General features: G+C 40.6%; 2 protein-coding genes across 2 annotated transcripts; both read left to right on the top strand.

Annotated features, from left to right (window-relative positions):
• Positions 1-2,546: 2,546 nt before the first annotated feature.
• LOC308394498 (interferon-induced protein 44-like) lies at positions 2,547-5,179 on the top strand (the record flags this gene model as incomplete). The annotated part of the gene is made up of 8 exons (XM_080878857.1): positions 2,547-2,568; positions 2,665-2,685; positions 3,221-3,254; positions 3,768-3,963; positions 4,188-4,340; positions 4,436-4,607; positions 4,700-4,800; positions 5,012-5,179. The coding sequence occupies 8 exons, from the start codon at positions 2,547-2,549 to the stop codon at positions 5,177-5,179; spliced, it is 867 nt and encodes a 288-aa protein (XP_080734983.1).
• Positions 5,180-10,673: 5,494 nt separating this feature from the next.
• On the top strand, positions 10,674-17,660 carry LOC308394496 (interferon-induced protein 44-like; the record flags this gene model as incomplete). Its single annotated transcript, XM_080878852.1, has 9 exons — positions 10,674-10,691; positions 14,045-14,237; positions 15,171-15,191; positions 15,726-15,759; positions 16,273-16,468; positions 16,694-16,846; positions 16,943-17,114; positions 17,184-17,284; positions 17,493-17,660. 9 exons carry the CDS (start codon positions 10,674-10,676, stop codon positions 17,658-17,660), a joined length of 1,056 nt encoding a protein of 351 aa, XP_080734978.1.
• Positions 17,661-18,996: the final 1,336 nt, after the last annotated feature.

Genomic DNA, 18,996 nt, shown 5'->3' with positions numbered 1-18,996 from the left:
TATTTTAATCAGAATCAGAATACTTTATTGATCCCAATTTTTTGTTACAGCGCTTCATTATAAACAAACATTAACAAAGACAGACAATACACTAACTAAGAATAGCACAATATATACATGCATATAAAAGTCACTTATTAATAAATAGCTGAAAAAGGAAGAAGATGTGCAAGAAGGGTGTAGCTATTGCAGTAAACAGTGTGTTAAGTGGAGGAGTTGTACAGAGATGGCCACAGGTAGGGATGATTTTCTGTGTCGTTCAGTGGTGCTTTTCAGTAATCTCAGTCTCTCACTGAACGTGCTCCTGTGACTGACCAGCATGTCATGGAATGGGTGGGAGGTGTTATCCAACATTGTCTTTATCTTGGACAACATCCGTGGACAACATCCGCCTCTCCGACACCACCTTTAGGACTTCTCCCATCTTTCTAACTCCAATGTGTTCAGGTAAATAAGTTCCTAAATGAATAATCAGAATAAATAGCACATAAATAGTTATTTTCATTTCATCATTTTCATTTTTAGGGTATGCTTTTAAGTCCCATTTATTTTATAAAGCCATCATTGTGAAGCATGTCAGCCGTGTAATAAACCTTTGACCTGTCCACGTTGTTCCCTGCTGTCCACCCTATTACAGCTGGGATAGCACCAGCACCCCCATGACCCTGAGCTGGATAAGCGGAAGAGGATGTATGGATAGATATTTAATGACTTAGGTCAGCGGTCCCCAACCCCCGGGCCTCGGACCGGTACCGGTCCGTGAGTCGTTTGGTACCGGGCCGCGAGAGTTGAGGCTCAGGTGTGAAATGTGTGGTTTTCAGGGGGGTTTTTTTCGGTTTTGAGCGTTATTTTGTTATCGTTTTTATCGTTGGGTCTTTTCACGTGTGTTATGAATAAATCTTCTTTTTTCGGTACCGGTACTAGTTTTATTTTGTTGTATTTATCCGCGACACCTTAAAGGCCGGTCCGTGAAAATATTGTCGGGCATAAACCGGTCCGTGGCGCAAAAAAGGTTGGGGACCGCTGACTTAGGTTATCAATCCATACATGCATCCAGGTAGATATACAAGTCCAAATAAGGAGTTGATGTTATTGTGTAGAGGTAATGTTTACCAGAGAGTGTTATCTGTAGTAATTACTGCTGTAATATCTACACCTGTTTTTGCAAACATATGTCAACCTACTGTTAGAGTGCCTCTTGAGTATTCGTTGGTCCACTAGAGGACAGTGTTGAGCCTCAAATGATCAATGTGATCCAATAAAGCGTTGATGCTGGAACACAATAAATACAGATGAGACCGAAACAGCAGGGAGCAAATCAGTATTAGACGGGGAAGCATGGGGGTCAATATCAAGCACATGAGACTATCAAAGTAAAGCATGAACTAAAACACACACATGCAGCAAACAGGAAGTGAAATATGACTGAATGGGAAAACAATGGACACAACTAAATAGGGAAACAGACAACCAGAGCACAAAGACACAAGACAGAGACAGGGACACAAGTAGGAAACAGAACGGGATCATAAAAGAAGGTAACTTGGAATAATAAAATCAAGTAGATGAACTACCTTATAAACAGAAACTACAGAGGATATAATGAGTTCTAAAGGAAATTAAATAAAACTAATATACAAAAAGCCAGAACAAAACACAATAAATTCTCAAAACCACCAGGAACATACAGTAGAAGAAAAACTTGAGAATAATTAACAAAGAAAACTATGAATACTAAATCAGAATGAAAACACAACTGGAGTGGAGGTAAAAAGTTCATTAAAACTACATCAGAGGCTAAAACTGAAAACGCTGGTTACAAAACCCAGGATTATGACAGAAGTAAGTTTTTCATTTTAAGAAATAGGTGTAAGTGACACATACATGTTAAGAAGCTATGCAGCTACAACTACATTAGACTGGCATCAGATAGAGTGAATAATAGAAGTCACATGACCCAAAGAGAAAGTGAAACGACATTTATAAATCCAAAGTCAAACATCATCTACATCAGTGTGAACAACAACCAAGACACGGCAACTTCACAGCACAGTTGGGCATTCAGGTACGGTAACACTGTGTTAATAATCCAATGCAGGAAATCCAGTTATTAAATTATTAAATTGACCTTTATTGAGTCATCTCACATTTGGTTGACGTGTGTCAAGTTAAATAATTTAATTTCAAAAAGAATTTAAAGAATTTACTGTTTTATAATTTACTGTCTTTTTTTGCTTGTTTAATTCACAGATAGTTGATGACAAAAAAAATGTTGAATATTAAAAAAATCTTTTCGGGTAAGCAGTTTTTTTCATTTCATATTCATTGTTGGTGGTTTTCTTCATCCTTCTCTTTTGATTTGCCCTATATTGTCATGTTTGTGAAGCTCTCGTGGGTTTAACATGTAATATTGAGCTACACAAGTAAAACTGGCTTGACTTGACTGAACAGTTTTGAAATCAGGAAATACTGGAGACTCGAGTGATCTTGATCTGAATTTGTTATAGATGTTTGCAAAATTATTTTACAACAGAAAAGTTACCATAATGTCCTTTGGTTTGGCAAAAAGTAACATTTCATTTGACTGGAAAATCTAATATAACTGTGCCTGAATATGGAAAAGTGTTGCTAACATGTTTTTACTTTGTCATATTTCAATTGCAGGTAATCGCTCACCACCTTCTCGTAAGATATTTTAAATATGATACAAAATTATTTAGTCCTGAGGAAAAAACTTGAAGCTTTTACACACCGGACACGTAAAATCTGCGCAAATATTTTCTGGTCTCGTCTGTTAGTGCAGCTAATGCAGCTGTTCACACTGACAGTTTGAGCAGCAGAATTCCAGGAAGTGTAATCATGTCATACTATTTACCTCAGACACACAGCTACTCAATGCGGCTTTCTGAAATCATTTCCCTGCCTCGCCTCAAACTGTCCCACTGACATCCAGAACTATGTACGAACACACAGCTTCAGCTCCTGGATCCAACCGTTAAATTCTCCCTGCTGCTGTTTTCTTAGTTTCTTACTTTTCTCAGCTCGTCGTCGTTTGATGTCGGCTTCATTTTTAGTTTTCACAGTGCGTTTATTGAGGAGGAATTGTCCTCAAAAAAGCAACGCGTTCAGTGTTTAACAGCCTTAATACATAATGTGTAATTAATTTATAACGTTGCCCTTCCAGTGTGACTTTTATACAATTTACATTTTCACTTTACAGTGTTAGAGGTAGAAGAGAGGATCATACCATGGGGGTGAGTATTAAGAGTGTGGTTGCTTAGAGAGGTGTACTAGAATTATTAAGATTAACCATTTAATTTCACCTGTGTTAATCCTAGAGTCACAATTTTATATCACAAAATCCATCTCTTTTGACCTGTTTGATCATTGTGGTAACTTATGTTTAATGTTCGTTCAATTTGACTTTAAACCCATCTGTGGGTGTCACATTTTTGCTCATTCTGATGTCACTGTAAGTGATTCTCTGCTGAAGTATTAAATTTTATACATTCAAATTGTTACAGCAGCACAAACCTCTGAGTCACAATGTGGAATTCACATAGTTTCACATGGTGACACAGAAATGCATATTTGGTTATTTCAGGCTTCTGACATTGCAGGTAGTAGAAAACAGATGTCAGCCTGTCTCAGTAGTACAGCCCTCAAGTGTTTTGTTTGTTTGTTGTGTTATTTTGTGTTTGTTCATAGCGCTGTTGTATAAACTGTAAGTGCACACTAAATCCTATTGTAATTTTCTGAATGAACAGTGAAAGAGAGCGAGAACTGCAGCTTGTCAGAGATTACAAGCCTCACAAAGATGTCCAGCATCTCAGAATTATGCTTCATGGACCACCAGGTGCTGGAAAGTCCAGCTTCATCAACTCTGTGGACAGTACTTTAAGAGGCAAAATCGCAACTCGAGCATTGGCAGCAGCAGCCTTTGGTGACAGTTTCACCATTGCAGTATGTATGAGGATGTATCTATTCTTATCATAGTTGCACACTCATTTCCTTTGAGGTTTTCTATGACTACAGGAGCACACTGCAGTGGTAGCTGCTTTATAAGCATTAAACTATAAACGAGTGAAAAATAGTCAGCACAACTAGTGTGTCAATTATTTTGAAAACTGTTAAGATCTTTAGTATCTGGCACTAATATAACAACACCACATTTTTTTTATTTACAGTACAGGACATTTAAAATTCAGAAAGGAAATCCAGAAACTTTTTACCCTTTTGTCTTCACTGACACCATGGGGCTTGAGAGGGGCGCTGAGAAAGGAATACATGTAGAAGACATCAAACTTGCCATTAGTGGACATGTCAAAGAAGGTTACACGGTATGATGTTTTTCATCCAGATGCTTGTACACAGTCTGTGATACAGAAACTGTATCGTGCAAAAAGGTTTAAGTGACTTTGCTTTTTTTTCCCAGTTCAAACCCAAATGTCTCTTGCGTGAATCGGATCCTGACTACAACAGTTCTCCTACCTTAGATGACAAAGTCCACATTCTGGTTTTCGTCATTCCAGCTGACACAGTGAGCATAATCGATGATGACACATGGGAGAAGATGAAAGAAGTCAGACTACATGCTCGTGACAAAGGTGAGAGCAGATGTTCTACATGTATGACATCACGATTTCAAATAGTAGAAAAACATGAGCTAAAATGATTGCATTGCTTTCTGTATTGGCAGGGATCCCACAAATAGCTGTTATCACTAAAATTGATGAAGCCTGTCCTGAAGTCAAAAAAGACATAAAGAACGCCTACAGGAGCAAACACTTAAATCAGCTGGTATGTTCCAGGACTTTCATAACTTTCATGAGTTTGTAGACAGTTTACACATGGATGTCACATCTCTAATTCAGCTGTACATCTCAGTATATTTGAACAGAAACCTCAGATATAATGAGTACAAATATTTGAACAAGTAATTTATAATTATATCACTAGTGGAACAATACAGTGTCAGGTTTTTTAAAAATGTAATATTGTTTAAACTTAGATGGACACAGTGAACGTGGTCCTGGGTATTCCACTGAACTGCATCTTCTTCGTGAAGAACTACCACAAAGAAACTTATACGAATAACGATGTGGATTCACTGATACTGAGTGTACTGAAAAAGATCATTGACTATGGAGAGGACTACCTGAATGACATACAATCCTGACCTGTAATCAATGTGTGAGGGAGCTAGAAAACGAAAATGTTCAGTTACTCTTCAAGTGATTATGCTCATGTTTCATTTACCATCGTTACAGTCACAGTCACACAAAAAGGGTGTGAAAAGAAACTTCTTTTCTTTTGCAAATTAAATCCAAATAAACTTCAAGGAAAATCAGCACATGTACTTTTTGCTATTTACAGTATATTCAAAATGGTAACTGCATGAAGAATGACACATATATGCTTGTAAACTGCTATCTGCCGTGTAACTCAAATAAATCATTTTAACCCTTGATGTAAGACTCTCCTCTGTGAATCAGTGATTTCTTGTTTAAAGAACTGTAATTTAAGTTGGATAAATGGTAGAGGGTCGATGTATAGATATTTAATTACTTAGGTTTTCAACCCATACAAACATCCAGTTAGATATATAAGTCCAAATCAGGATATGTGCTTAGTCCCCCCCTTAGCTATGCATTTGAGAGCTTAATCAGATGGTACAGATCATCTGTCCTCTAGTCACAGTCGGACTACTATTCATGAAACTAGTAAGTTTTCCTACGTAGCTTTTTGTTTAATTATTTCCATTTACAGTAAACTCAGCCACGCTGATACTTTGTTACTACTGTCAGTGTGAGAGTAAGAACATTGTAGGAATAAACAGTGTATATGTATTGCTCGCTGCTGTTTAAAAGTTTGAGAGGAAAGAGTAGATATAAAAACAAACATCAAAGATGGGCTCAGTCTACGTATACATTTGATATCAGGTCAGCAATTACAGTGTCTGTGTCCTGGTTTAAGATCATATCTGTAAAATAGATTTTAGCCAACATGAGGAAGTTAAATAAAGTTGTGCCTATTACTTTATTACTGATGCTCATCAGGGAAATACAAAGTGAGCTGTGTGGCAGGCTTGGTTAGGATCCAAATACTGGGCTTTGACACAGAATAATTAATGAAAGGCAGCAGCTTTATTGTTGGAAAATACATGCTAACACTAAGTACATGAACACTAAAAAGGAAACAAACATGAAATGAGAACTAAGAATCTTGCGCTAAACCACGAATGGCTAGGCGAGACATAACATGACGTGGCTATAAAACAAGGCGCTTCCACAGCAACTGCGGAAGAAGTGACAACAAGCAGGAAGACACAGGGCTTTAGTACACAGAGGGAGAACGAGGGAAATGAGGCACAGGAGGAGAGCACAGCTGGGAGTAATCAAAAGTGATGAGACCAAGGGGAACTCAATACATTAGTGATGTGTTGCTCGCGAACGAAATGGCTCTTAGAGCCGGATCTTTGACGTAAACGACGCAAGCCAGCTCCTTATCGCGAGCCGTGGAGTTTTTTTTTTCTTTCTCTCACCCTCTCTCGCACTTTTTTCCACCTCACTCTGCACACGAGCCTTGTGCTTTGCGCTGGGCAGAGGGGGGAGGGGCAGTAGTTACACTGGCAGAAACACAGGAACAGAGCAGGAGGGAGAGACAGAAAGAAAGAGAGCCAGGGACAACATCACATTAGAAAGGTATCCGATTGTTCAGTCTGACGTCACTAGCCGTGTCTGGACCTAAACTCGGCTGCAGGTCCATATATAAAACGATCACTATGGCATTACTGAGAGTTGAAAAACTGTCTAAAGTCTTTCATCTTTAATAAAATGATCAGCGTTCTGCTCTACCAGGTGTAACAATTGAGTTTAACATCCAGGCATCCATGAAAACGGAATTTATGACATTTAATGGAGTTAGAAGTTAGCAGGGAGTTAGCTCGCTAGCTTCTATCTAAATACAATATAGCATGTCCTGACTGCGAGGTTTTGGAAACAAATTCAAACGTACAGCTCTGCTATCACTTCCAACATAAATGAAGACAGAAAACTAAACAGCAGTGACGTTTGTAGGGTTACTGAAGTTTGGCTAGCTGGTATATAATGATGTGCTACATGACCGCTAGCGACACAGCTATGTTAGCATAATATAAACAAGCTAACTTTTTTTCCACTCGATAAAAGATAACGTGAGTGTTCTTGGTGGTCAGGAACAAATGTAATCGCATGGCAGGATGCTGTAAAAGGACCAAACTTCAGCCAGGAGAACAACTGAGATAATCCATCCACAATACGAGGTTAGTCATTCATATACTGCTGCATGGGCTGGGCTGTAGTTACATCCTAAGGGTTTAAAAACTGAGCTTAAATAAATGATTAGTGGTAATAAAAGCCGAGGGAGGTCAACAGTGATCACTGACTGTTTTAGGAGCTTTTTGAGATCAAATAGAAGAAAATACATAACATTAAACATGTTAACAACACAAAAGCCATATTAAACGCAGACTACTTTAGACCCGGAAGTAGGATTCGTCGTGTCATCACTGAACAACCGGATAGTAATCATCCACAACTATTTTCAGTTGCAGATAATAAAAGATACAGAAAGTTTATTCATGCAGGCCCATATGACAGAGAATGTGCATCTTCTTTTTGTTTTCATATTTTAATTTATATTTAATTGTGTTGTGGTTTGCGGTTTTTTGTGTTGTTTCACTTTAAATTTGTTTAAAAGGAAAAAGATGAAAATTTAAATAGTTAAAAGTTGAAATGTGAATAGTTGGTTTTTGTATTATATGATTTATTTATTACATTTTATGTGGAGTGAATAAATAAAAGTATATTTACGGTGGCCCCTACAGACAAAGCACGTAAAAACTCCAAAGCACGTAAAAACTCCAAAACACGTACAAAAAACAACACAAGTGCTCCAGCATGCTAGGCGCAGTGTTGAGCTTTTGTTACCTATGGCTACACAAGCCAGCAAGTACCAATGACCGGATTTGGTGTGTGGTAGTAACAGGTAAATGAACATTTTTTCGACTTATTTGAATATACAGTGAGTGCAGAATTATTAGGCAAATGAGTATTTTGTCCACATCATCCTCTTCATGCATGTTGTCTTACTCCAAGCTGTATAGGCTTGAAAGCCTACTACCAATTAAGCATATTAGGTGATGTGCATCTCTGTAATGAGAAGGGGTGTGGTCTAATGACATCAACACCCTATATCAGGTGTGCATAATTATTAGGCAACGTCCTTTCCTTTGGCAAAATGGGTCAAAAGAAGGACTTGACAGGCTCAGAAAAGTCAAAAATAGTGAGATATCTTGCAGAGGGATGCAGCAGTCTCAAAATTGCAAAGCTTCTGAAGCGCGATCATCGAACAATCAAGCGTTTCATTCAAAATAGTCAACAGGGTCGCAAGAAGCGTGTGGAAAAACCAAGACACAAAATAACTGCCCATGAACTGAGAAAACTCAAGCGTGCAGCTGCCAAAATGCCACTTGCCACCAGTTTGGCCATATTTCAGAGCTGCAACATCACTGGAGTGCCCAAAAGCACAAGGTGTGCAATACTCAGAGACATGGCCAAGGTAAGAAAGGCTGAAAGACGACCACCACTGAACAAGACACACAAGCTGAAACGTCAAGACTGGGCCAAGAAATATCTCAAGACTGATTTTTCTAAGGTTTTATGGACTGATGAAATGAGAGTGAGTCTTGATGGGCCAGATGGATGGGCCCGTGGCTGGATTGGTAAAGGGCAGAGAGCTCCAGTCCGACTCAGACGCCAGCAAGGTGGAGGTGGAGTACTGGCTTGGGCTGGTATCATCAAAGATGAGCTTGTGGGGCCTTTTCGGGTTGAGGATGGAGTCAAGCTCAACTCCCAGTCCTACTGCCAGTTTCTGGAAGACACCTTCTTCAAGCAGTGGTACAGGAAGAAGTCTGCATCCTTCAAGAAAAACATGATTTTCATGCAGGACAATGCTCCATCACACGCGTCCAAGTACTCCACAGCGTGGCTGGCAAGAAAGGGTATAAAAGAAGAAAAACTAATGACATGGCCTCCTTGTTCACCTGATCTGAACCCCATTGAGAACCTGTGGTCCATCATCAAATGTGAGATTTACAAGGAGGGAAAACAATACACCTCTCTGAACAGTGTCTGGAGGCTGTGGTTGCTGCTGCACGCAATGTTGATGGTGAACAGATCAAAACACTGACAGAATCCATGGATGGCAGGCTTTTGAGTGTCCTTGCAAAGAAAGGTGGCTATATTGGTCGCTGATTTGTTTTTGTTTTGTTTTTGAATGTCAGAAATGTATATTTGTGAATGTGGAGATGTTATATTGGTGTCACTGGTAAAAATAAATAAATGAAATGGGTATATATTTGTTTTTTGTTACGTTGCCTAATAATTATGCACAGTAATAGTCACCTGCACACATAGATATCCCCCTAAAATAGCTAAAACTAAAAACAAACTAAAAACGACTTCCAAAAACATTCAGCTTTGATATTAATGAGTTTTTTGGGTTCATTGAGAACATGGTTGTTGTTCAATAATAAAATTATTCCTCAAAAATACAACTTGCCTAATAATTCTGCACTCCCTGTATATGAGTGCTTGTGTATAAATACACCAACAATACACATATGCTTTCAATTGTGTAATTTAAGTGATCTAGGTAGCTCTGTTTTGAAGTTTAGTTAATGCTAGAAATGTGTTTTGCAGTTTGTACATGCTTTGTCTCTAGGGGCCACCGCATATATTTATAAATAAACATATATAAATAAAACCACTTTTTTTTTACATTACTAATTCCTTTTGTGCATAATTTTATGTTGTTGTTAATAATACATTAATTAAAGCAACAAAACAACCTAAAGAGCCAGTGTGGAGCCAAAAGAGCCGGCTCTTTTCAGTGAGTCGAACCGAAAGAGCCGGTTTGTGGAGGTAAGCATCAACGACACAGAGCTCTCAGTTCTCACTCCTTCTTTATTCCTCTCCAACATCAACTGCACATATCGCGCCACAAAACACAGGAACACACTTCCTCAACACTGGGTGTGAGTGGAGCCCTCTAGTGGTCCACCACACATGCCGCCCCCCCCCCCCCCGAACACCCAGCAGAACTAGTCCAGGACCCGGGGCTTAAGCAAACGGCCTGAACGGCTGAACTGGGGGGGGGGGGGGGGGGGGGGGGGGGACTGACAGAGGGCAACCCAGCCCGGGAGCGAGGCTGGCACTGGCGGTCAGAAAAAGCTGCAGACGACTCGGACTCAGTTGATTGTGGGTCGCTCCTTGGGGAAAAAACAGAATCCATCAGCCTGGTGGCAGGTGGGCGGCCGTGGTGAGGGGCCTGGGCCGGGACCACCTGATCCTCTTGCATAACATGTGCAGGCTTAAGTCTGTCAACAGAGACAACCTCCTGCCGACCGCCAAAGTCCAAAATGAAATGTTTGTTGCCTGGTTTAAGAACCCTGTATGGCCCGTCATATGGTGGACGCAGCGGAGTCCTATGGGCATCGTGCCTGACGAAAACGAAACGAGCAGAGTCCAACGAACTGGGAACAAAAGTGTCAGGCAGGCAGTGGTGCACAGGACCAGGAACAGGAAATGAGTCTCTTGGGGGGCGAAAAGGCAACAAAGACGTATCAAAACATGGGGGAGGGCTCTCGGGTAAGAATCCCCCGGGGACCCGGAGGGGCTGGCCGAGGACCAGTTCAGCTGGGGAAACCCCGAGGTCTTCTTTAACTGCGCTACGCAATCCCAGCAAAACCCACGGAAGATGGTCGACCCAGTCGCCACCTGTTAAGGAAGCTCGGAGCGTGACCAGTGAAACTGTTCGCACATCCCGTTAGCTTGCGGGTGGTATGCTGTGGTGCGGTGGACCTTGACCCCCAGGCCGTCAGCCATAGCAGACCAAAGCTCAGAAAAAAACTGGGGGGCCCTGTCCGAGGTACAGTGGGGCAAAAAAGTATTTAGACAGCCACCGATTGTGCAAGTTCCCCCACCTAAAATGATGACAGAGGTCAGTAATTTGCACCAGAGGTACACTTCATCTGTGAGAGACAGAATGTGAAAAAAAAATCCACGAATTCACATGGTAGGATTTGTAAAGAATTTATTCGTAAATCAGGGTGGAAAATAAGTATTTGGTCAATAACAAAAATACAACTCAATACTTTGTAACATAACCTTTGTTGGCAATAACAGAGGTCAAACGTTTACTATAGGTCTTTACCAGGTTTGCACACACAGTAGCTGGTATTTTGGCCCATTCCTCCATGCAGATCTTCTCGAGAGCAGTGATGTTTTGGGGCTGTCGCCGAGCAACACGGACTTTCAACTCCCGCCACAGATTTTCTATGGGGTTGAGGTCTGGAGACTGGCTAGGCCACTCCAGGACTTTCAAATGCTTCTTACGGAGCCACTCCTTTGTTGCCCGGGCGGTGTGTTTTGGATCGTTGTCATGTTGGAAGACCCAGCCTCGTTTCATCTTCAAAGTTCTCACTGATGGAAGGAGGTTTTTGGCTCAAAATCTCATGATACATGGCCCCATTCATTCTGTCCTTAACACGGATCAGTCGTCCTGTCCCCTTGGCAGAAAAACAGCCCCATAGCATGATGTTTCCACCCCCATGCTTCACAGTAGGTATGGTGTTCTTGGGATGCAACTCAGTATTCTTCGTCCTCCAAACACGACGAGTTGAGTTTATACCAAAAAGTACTTTGGTTTCATCTGACCACATGACATTCTCCCAATCCTCTGCTGTATCATCCATGTGCTCTCTGGCAAACTTCAGACAGGCCTGGACATGCACTGGCTTCAGCAGCGGAACACGTCTGGCACTGCGGGATTTGATTCCCTGCCGTTGTAGTGTGTTACTGATGGTGACATTTGTTACTTTGGTCCCAGCTCTCTGCAGGTCATTCACCAGGTCCCCCCGTGTGGTTCTGGGATCTTTGCCCACCGTTCTCATGATCATTTTGACCCCACAGGATGAGATCTTGCGTGGAGCCCCAGATCGTGGGAGATTATCAGTGGTCTTGTGTGTCTTCCATTTTCTGATGATTGCTCCCACAGTTGATTTTTTCACACCAAGCTGCTTGCCTATTGTAGATTCACTCTTCCCAGTCTGGTGCAGGTCTACAATACTTTTCCTGGTGTCCTTCGAAAGCTCTTTGGTCTTGGCCATGGCGGAGTTTGGAGTCTGACTGTTTGAGGCTGTGGACAGGTGTCTTTTATACAGATGATGAGTTCAAACAGGTGCCATTCATACAGGTAACGAGTGGGGGACAGAAAAGCTTCTTACAGAAGATGTTACAGGTCTGTGAGAGCCAGAGATTTTCCTTGTTTGAGGTGACCAAATACTTATTTTCCACCCTAATTTACGAATACATTCTTTACAAATCCTACCATGTGAATTCATGGATTTTTTTTTCACATTCTGTCTCTCACAGTTGAAGTGTACCTCTGGTGCAAATTACTGACCTCTGTCATCATTTTAAGTGGGGAAACTTGCACAATCGGTGGCTGACTAAATACTTTTTTGCCCCACTGTATTGTCAGCAGGGGGACCAAAACGTGAAACCCACGTTGACAAAAATGCTCTGGCCACCGTCACCACTGTCGTGGACGCCAGCTTTTGTTACCTAGTGGCTACACAAGCCAGCAAGTACCAATGACCGGATTTGGTGTGTGGTAGTAACAGGTAAATTAACATTTTTTTGAATTATTTGAATATATATGAGTGCTTGTGTATGAATACACAAACAATACACATATGCTTTCAATTGTGTAATTTAAGTCATCTAGGTAGCTCTGTTTTGGAAGTTCAGTTAACGCTAGAAATGTGTTTTGCAGTTTGTACATGCTTTTTGGAGTTTGTACATGCTTTGTCTCTAGGGGCCACCGCATATATTTATATATAGACATATATAACTAAAACCACTTTTTTTTTTTACATTAATAATTCCTTTTGTGCGTAATTTTATGTTGTTGTTAATAATAAATTAATTAAAGCAACAAAACAACCTAAAGAGCCGGTTCGGAGCCGAAAGAGCCGGCTCTTTTTAGTGAGCAGAACCGAAAGAGCCGGTTCTCTAAAAAGAGCTGGTAATCCCATCACTACAAGGGGAAGCAAAACTCAATACATTAGTGATGTGTCGGTCGCGAACGAAACGGCTCTTAGAGCCAACTCTTTGTGTCACGCCTGGCGTAGCAGACGTGTGGAATGGAGATAAGGACCCAAGATGGGGATTGCTAAGTAGTGAGTGAGCTTTATTAACAAAAGGTGAAATACAGCACAACAGGAAGGGGAGCGAGGAACAGAACAGAAAATACTCTAAACTGGGAAAACTAAAATTTAACACAAAGCCAGAACACAAACGAGGGTACCTTGCTGGGAGAATCACCAGGAAGACGGCGGAACAAACATGGAATAACGGAGGGGAATAACGCAGACGAACCAGCAACTAACAGAGGCAGACACGAGGTTTAAATACACAGAAGGATAACAAGGGAATGAAACACAAAAGGAGGGCACAGCTGGGAGTAATCTGACCTGATGAGACAGGGGGAAAGTAAACTGAACACACTGAGAACAAACACGGACCTTCAAAGTAAAACAGGAAACACATACACGTAATGACATAACACACCAACTTAACACAGACTGGGGGACACAGAACATAGGAACATGAACCATGAAACAGAAGAGTACAAACACCCAAGGTAACCAAAACCACAGAATAATATTAAGATAAACACGGAGTCGCAGACTCTGGATCATGACAGGACCCCCCCCTCAAAGGCTGGCTCCAGACAGCACAAGAAAAAAAACATCCAGAAAAAACAGAAAACAACTCGACCAGGGTGGGCGGCGGGGGTCCAGGAAGGAGGGTTCGGAGCAAAACAAAGCAGGAGCACTAGAATGTCATAAAACAAAACACGAGTCCAAAACCAAAAGAAGACAAAAAAGAAACACACCGGAGCTCGAGAAAACAAAGTCCAAAACAGAATACTTCAGGGGGCCAGCCCGGGGGCCGACAACACAGGAGCCCGAACAGTCCAGGGGGGCGACCGTGCGGACGGCAACGACGAGCCGACAGTTCAGCGGGCCGACCGTGCGGATGGCAACGGCGGCGACTCAGGCGAAGGGGATCCGGGGGCCGACCGTGCGGACGGCAACGACTCAGGCGAAGGGGGTCCGGGGGCCGACCGTGCGGACGGCAACATGCATATAAAAGTCACTTATTAATAAAGAGCTGAAAAAGGAAGAACATGTGCAAGAAGGGTGTAGCTATTGCGGTAAACAGTGTGTTAAGTGGATGAGTTGTACAGAGATGGCCACAGGTAGGGATGATTTTCTGTGTCGTTCAGTGGTGCTTTTCAGTAATCTCAGTCTCTCACTGAACCTGCTCCTGTGACTGACCAGCATGTCATGGAATGGGTGGGAGGTGTTATCCAACATTGTCTTTATCTTGGACAACATCCGCGGACAACATCCGCCTCTCCGACACCACCTTTAGGACTTCTCCCATCTTTCTAACTCCAATGTGTTCAGGTAAATAAGTTCCCAAATAAATAATCAGAATAAATAGCACATAAATAGTTATTTTCATTTCATCATTTTCATTTTTAGGGTATGCTTTTAAGTCCCATTTATTTTATAAAGCCATCATTGTGAAGCATGTCAGCCGTGTAATAAACCTTTGATCTGTCCAGGTTGTTCCCTGCTGTCCACCCTATTACAGCTGGGATAGCACCAGCACCCCCATGACCCTGAGCTGGATAAGCGGAAGAGGATGTATGGATAGATATTTAATGACTTAGGTTATCAATCCATACATGTGTCAAGTTAAATAATTTAATTTCAAGAAGAATTTCAAGAATTTACTGTTTTATAATTTACTGTCTTTTTTGCTTGTTTAATTCACAGATAGTTGATGACAAAAAAATGTTGAATATTAAAAAAATCTTTTCCGGTAAGCAGTTTTTTTCATTTCATATTCATTGTTGGTGGTTTTCTTCATGCTTCTCTTTTGATTTGCCCTATATTGTCATGTTTGTGAAGCCCTCGTGGGTTTAACATGTAATATTGAGCTACACAAGTGTTGCTAACATGTTTTTACTTTGTCATATTTCAATTGCAGGTAATCGCTCACCACCTTCTCGTAAGATATTTTAAATATGATACAAAATTATTTAGTCCTGAGGAAAAAACTCGAGGCTTTTACACACTGGACAAATAAAATCTGCGCAAATATTTTCTGGTCTCGTCTGTTAGTGCAGCTAATGCAGCTGTTCACACTGACAGTTTGAGCAGCAGAATTCCAGGAAGTGTAATCATGTCATACTATTTACCTCAGACACACAGCTACTCAATGCGGCTTTCTGAAATCATTTCCCTGCCTCGCCTCAAACTGTCCCACTGACATCCAGAACTATGTACGAACACACAGCTTCAGCTCCTGGATCCAACCGTTAAATTCTCCCTGCTGCTGTTTTCTTAGTTTCTTACTTTTCTCAGCTCGTCATCGTTTGATGTCGGCTTCATTTTTAGTTTTCACAGTGCGTTTATTGAGGAAGGATTTTCCTCAAAAAATGCAACACGTTCAGTGTTTAACAGCCTTAATACATAATGTGTAATTAATTTATAACGTTGGCCTTCCAGTGTGACTCATACAATTTACATTTTCACTTTGCAGTGTTAGAGGTAGAAGAGAGGAGCATACCATGGGGGTGAGTATTAAGAGTGTGGTTGCTTAGAGAGGTGTACTAGAATTATTAAGATTAACCATTTAATTTCACCTGTGTTAATCCTAGAGTCACAATTTTATATCACAAAATCCATCTCTTTTGACCTGTTTGATCATTGTGGTAACTTATGTTTAATGTTCGTTCAATTTGACTTTAAACCCATCTGTGGGTGTCACATTTTTGCTCATTCTGATGTCACTGTAAGTGATTCTCTGCTGAAGTATTAAATTTTATACATTCAAATTGTTACAGCAGCACAAACCTCTGAGTCACAATGTGGAATTCACATAGTTTCACATGGTGACACAGAAATGCATATTTGGTTATTTCAGGCTTCTGAAATTGCAGGTAGTAGAAAACAGATGTCAGCCTGTCTCAGTAGTACAGCCCTCAAGTGTTTTGTTTGTTTGTTGTGTTATTTTGTGTTTGTTCATAACACTGTTGTATAAACTGTAAATGCACACTAAATCCTATTGTAATTTTCTGAATGAACAGTGAAAGAGAGCGAGAACTGCAGCTTGTCAGAGATTACAAGCCTCACAAAGATGTCCAGCATCTCAGAATTATGCTTCATGGACCACCAGGTGCTGGAAAGTCCAGCTTCATCAACTCTGTCGACAGTACTTTAAGAGGCAAAATCGCAACTCGAGCATTGGCAGCAGCAGCCTTTGGTGACAGTTTCACCATTGCAGTATGTATGAGGATGTATCTATTCTTATCATAGTTGCACACTCATTTCCTTTGAGGTTTTCTATGACTACAGGAGCACACTGCAGTGGTAGCTGCTTTATAAGCATTAAACTATAAACGAGTGAAAAATAGTCAGCACAACTAGTGTGTCAATTATTCTGAAAACTGTTTAGGATCTTTAGTATCTGGCACTAATATAACAACACCACATTTTTTTTATTTACAGTACAGGACATTTAAAATTCAGAAAGGAAATCCAGAAACTTTTTACTCTTTTGTCTTCACTGACACCATGGGGCATGAGAGGGGCGCTGAGAAAGGAATTCATGTAGAAGACATCAAACTTGCCATTAGTGGACATGTCAAAGAAGGTTACACGGTATGATGTTTTTCATCCAGATGCTTGTACACAGTCTGTGATACAGAAACTGTATCGTGCAAAAAGGTTTAATTGATTTTGCTTTTTTTCCCCCAGTTCAAACCCACAGCTCTCTTGCGTGAATCGGATTCTTACTACAACAGTTCTCCTACTTTAGATGACAAAGTCCACATACTGGTTGTTGTTATTCCAGCTGACACAGTGAGCATAATCAATGATGAAACATGGAGGAAGATGAGAGAAGTCAGACTACATGCTCGTGACAAAGGTGAGAGCAGAAAGTAGAATAGTAGAAAAACATGAGCTAAAATGATTGCATTGCTTTCTGTATTGGCAGGGATCCCACAAATAGCTGTTATCACTAAAATTGATGAAGCCTGTCCTGAAGTCAAAAGAGACATAAAGAACGCCTACAGGAGCAAACACTTAAATCAGCTGGTATGTTCCAGGACTTTCATAAGTTTCACGAGTTTGTAGACAGTTTACACATGGATGTCACATCTCTAATTCAGCTGTACATTTCAGTATATTTGAACAGAAACCTCAGCTATAATGAGTACAAATATTTGAACAAGTAATTTATAATTATATCACTAGTGCAACAATACAGTTTCAGTTTTTTAAATGTAATATTGTTTAAACTTAGATGGACACAGTGAACAGGGACCTGGGTATTCCACTGAACTGCATCTTCTTCGTGAAGAACTACCACAAAGAAACTGATACGAATAACGATGTGGATTCACTGATACTGAGTGTACTGAAAAAGACCATTGACTATGGAGAGGACTACCTGAATGACATACAATCCTGACCTGTAATCAATGTGTGAGGGAGCTAGAAAACGAAAATGTTCAGTTACTCTTCAAGTGATTATGCTCATGTTTCATTTGCCATCGTTACAGTCACACAAAAAGGGTGTGAAAAGAAACTTCCTTTCTTTTGCAAATTAAATCCAAATAAATATATATATATGTTATATATTCAAAATGGTAACTGCATGAAGAATGACACATATATGCTTGTAAACTGTTATCTGCCGTGTAACTCAAATAAATCATTTTAACCCTTGATGTAAGACTCTCCACTGTGAATCAGTGATTTCTTGTTTAAAGAACTGTAATTTAAGTTGGATAAGTGGTAGAGGATCGATGAATAGATATTTAATTACTTAGGTTTTCAACCCATATAAACATCCAGTTAGATATATAAGTCCAAATCAGGATATGTACTTAGTCCCCCCCCTTGACTATGCATTTGAGAGCTTAATCAGATGGTACAGATCATCTGTCCTCTAGTCACAGTCGGACTACTATTCATGAAACTAGTAAGTTTTCCTACTCAGCTTTTTGTTTAATTATTTCCATTTACAGTAAACTCAGCCACGCTGATACTTTGTTACTACTGTCAATGTGAGAGTAAGAACATTGTAGGAATAAACAGTGTATATGTATTGCTCGCTGCTGTTTAAAAGTTTGAGAGGAAAGAGTAGATATAAAAACAAACATCAAAGATGGGCTCAGTCTACGTATACACTTGATATCAGGTCAGCAATTACAGTGTCTGTGTCCTGGTTTAAGATCATATCTGTAAAATAGTTTTTAGCCAACATGAGGAAGTTAAATAAAGTTGTGCCTATGACTTTATTACTGATGCTCATCAGGGAAAGACAAAGTGAGCTGTGTGGGAGGCTTGGTTAGGATCCAAATACTGGGCTTTGACACAGAATAATTAATGAAAGGCAGCAGCTTTATTGTTGGAAAATACATGCTAACACTAAATGGTAAATGGTAAATGGCCTGTATTTATATAGCGCTTTACTAGTCCCTAAGGACCCCAAAGCGCTTTACATATCCAGTCATCCACCCATTCACACACACATTCACACACTGGTGATGGCAAGCTGGCAAGTTGGTGGGGCAGCTGTAGCTCAGGTGGTAGAGCAGGTCACCTACTGATCGGAAGGTTGGGGGTTCAATTCCTGGCTTCCCCTAGTCTGCATGCCAAATATCCTTGGGCAAGATACTAACCCCAAATTGCTCTCCGATGCATCCATCGGAGTATGAATGTGTGTGAATGTTAGCTAAAAGAAGCACTTAGATAAACGTGCTTGTGTGAATGCACAAGTTGTACAAAGCGCTTTGAGTGCT

This window comes from Rhamphochromis sp. 'chilingali', assembly GCF_963969265.1.
Source record: "Rhamphochromis sp. 'chilingali' genome assembly, chromosome: 3".
In the NCBI taxonomy this organism is placed as follows: Eukaryota; Metazoa; Chordata; class Actinopteri; order Cichliformes; family Cichlidae; genus Rhamphochromis; species Rhamphochromis sp. 'chilingali'.
This window is presented reverse-complemented; position numbering and strand designations above follow the sequence as displayed.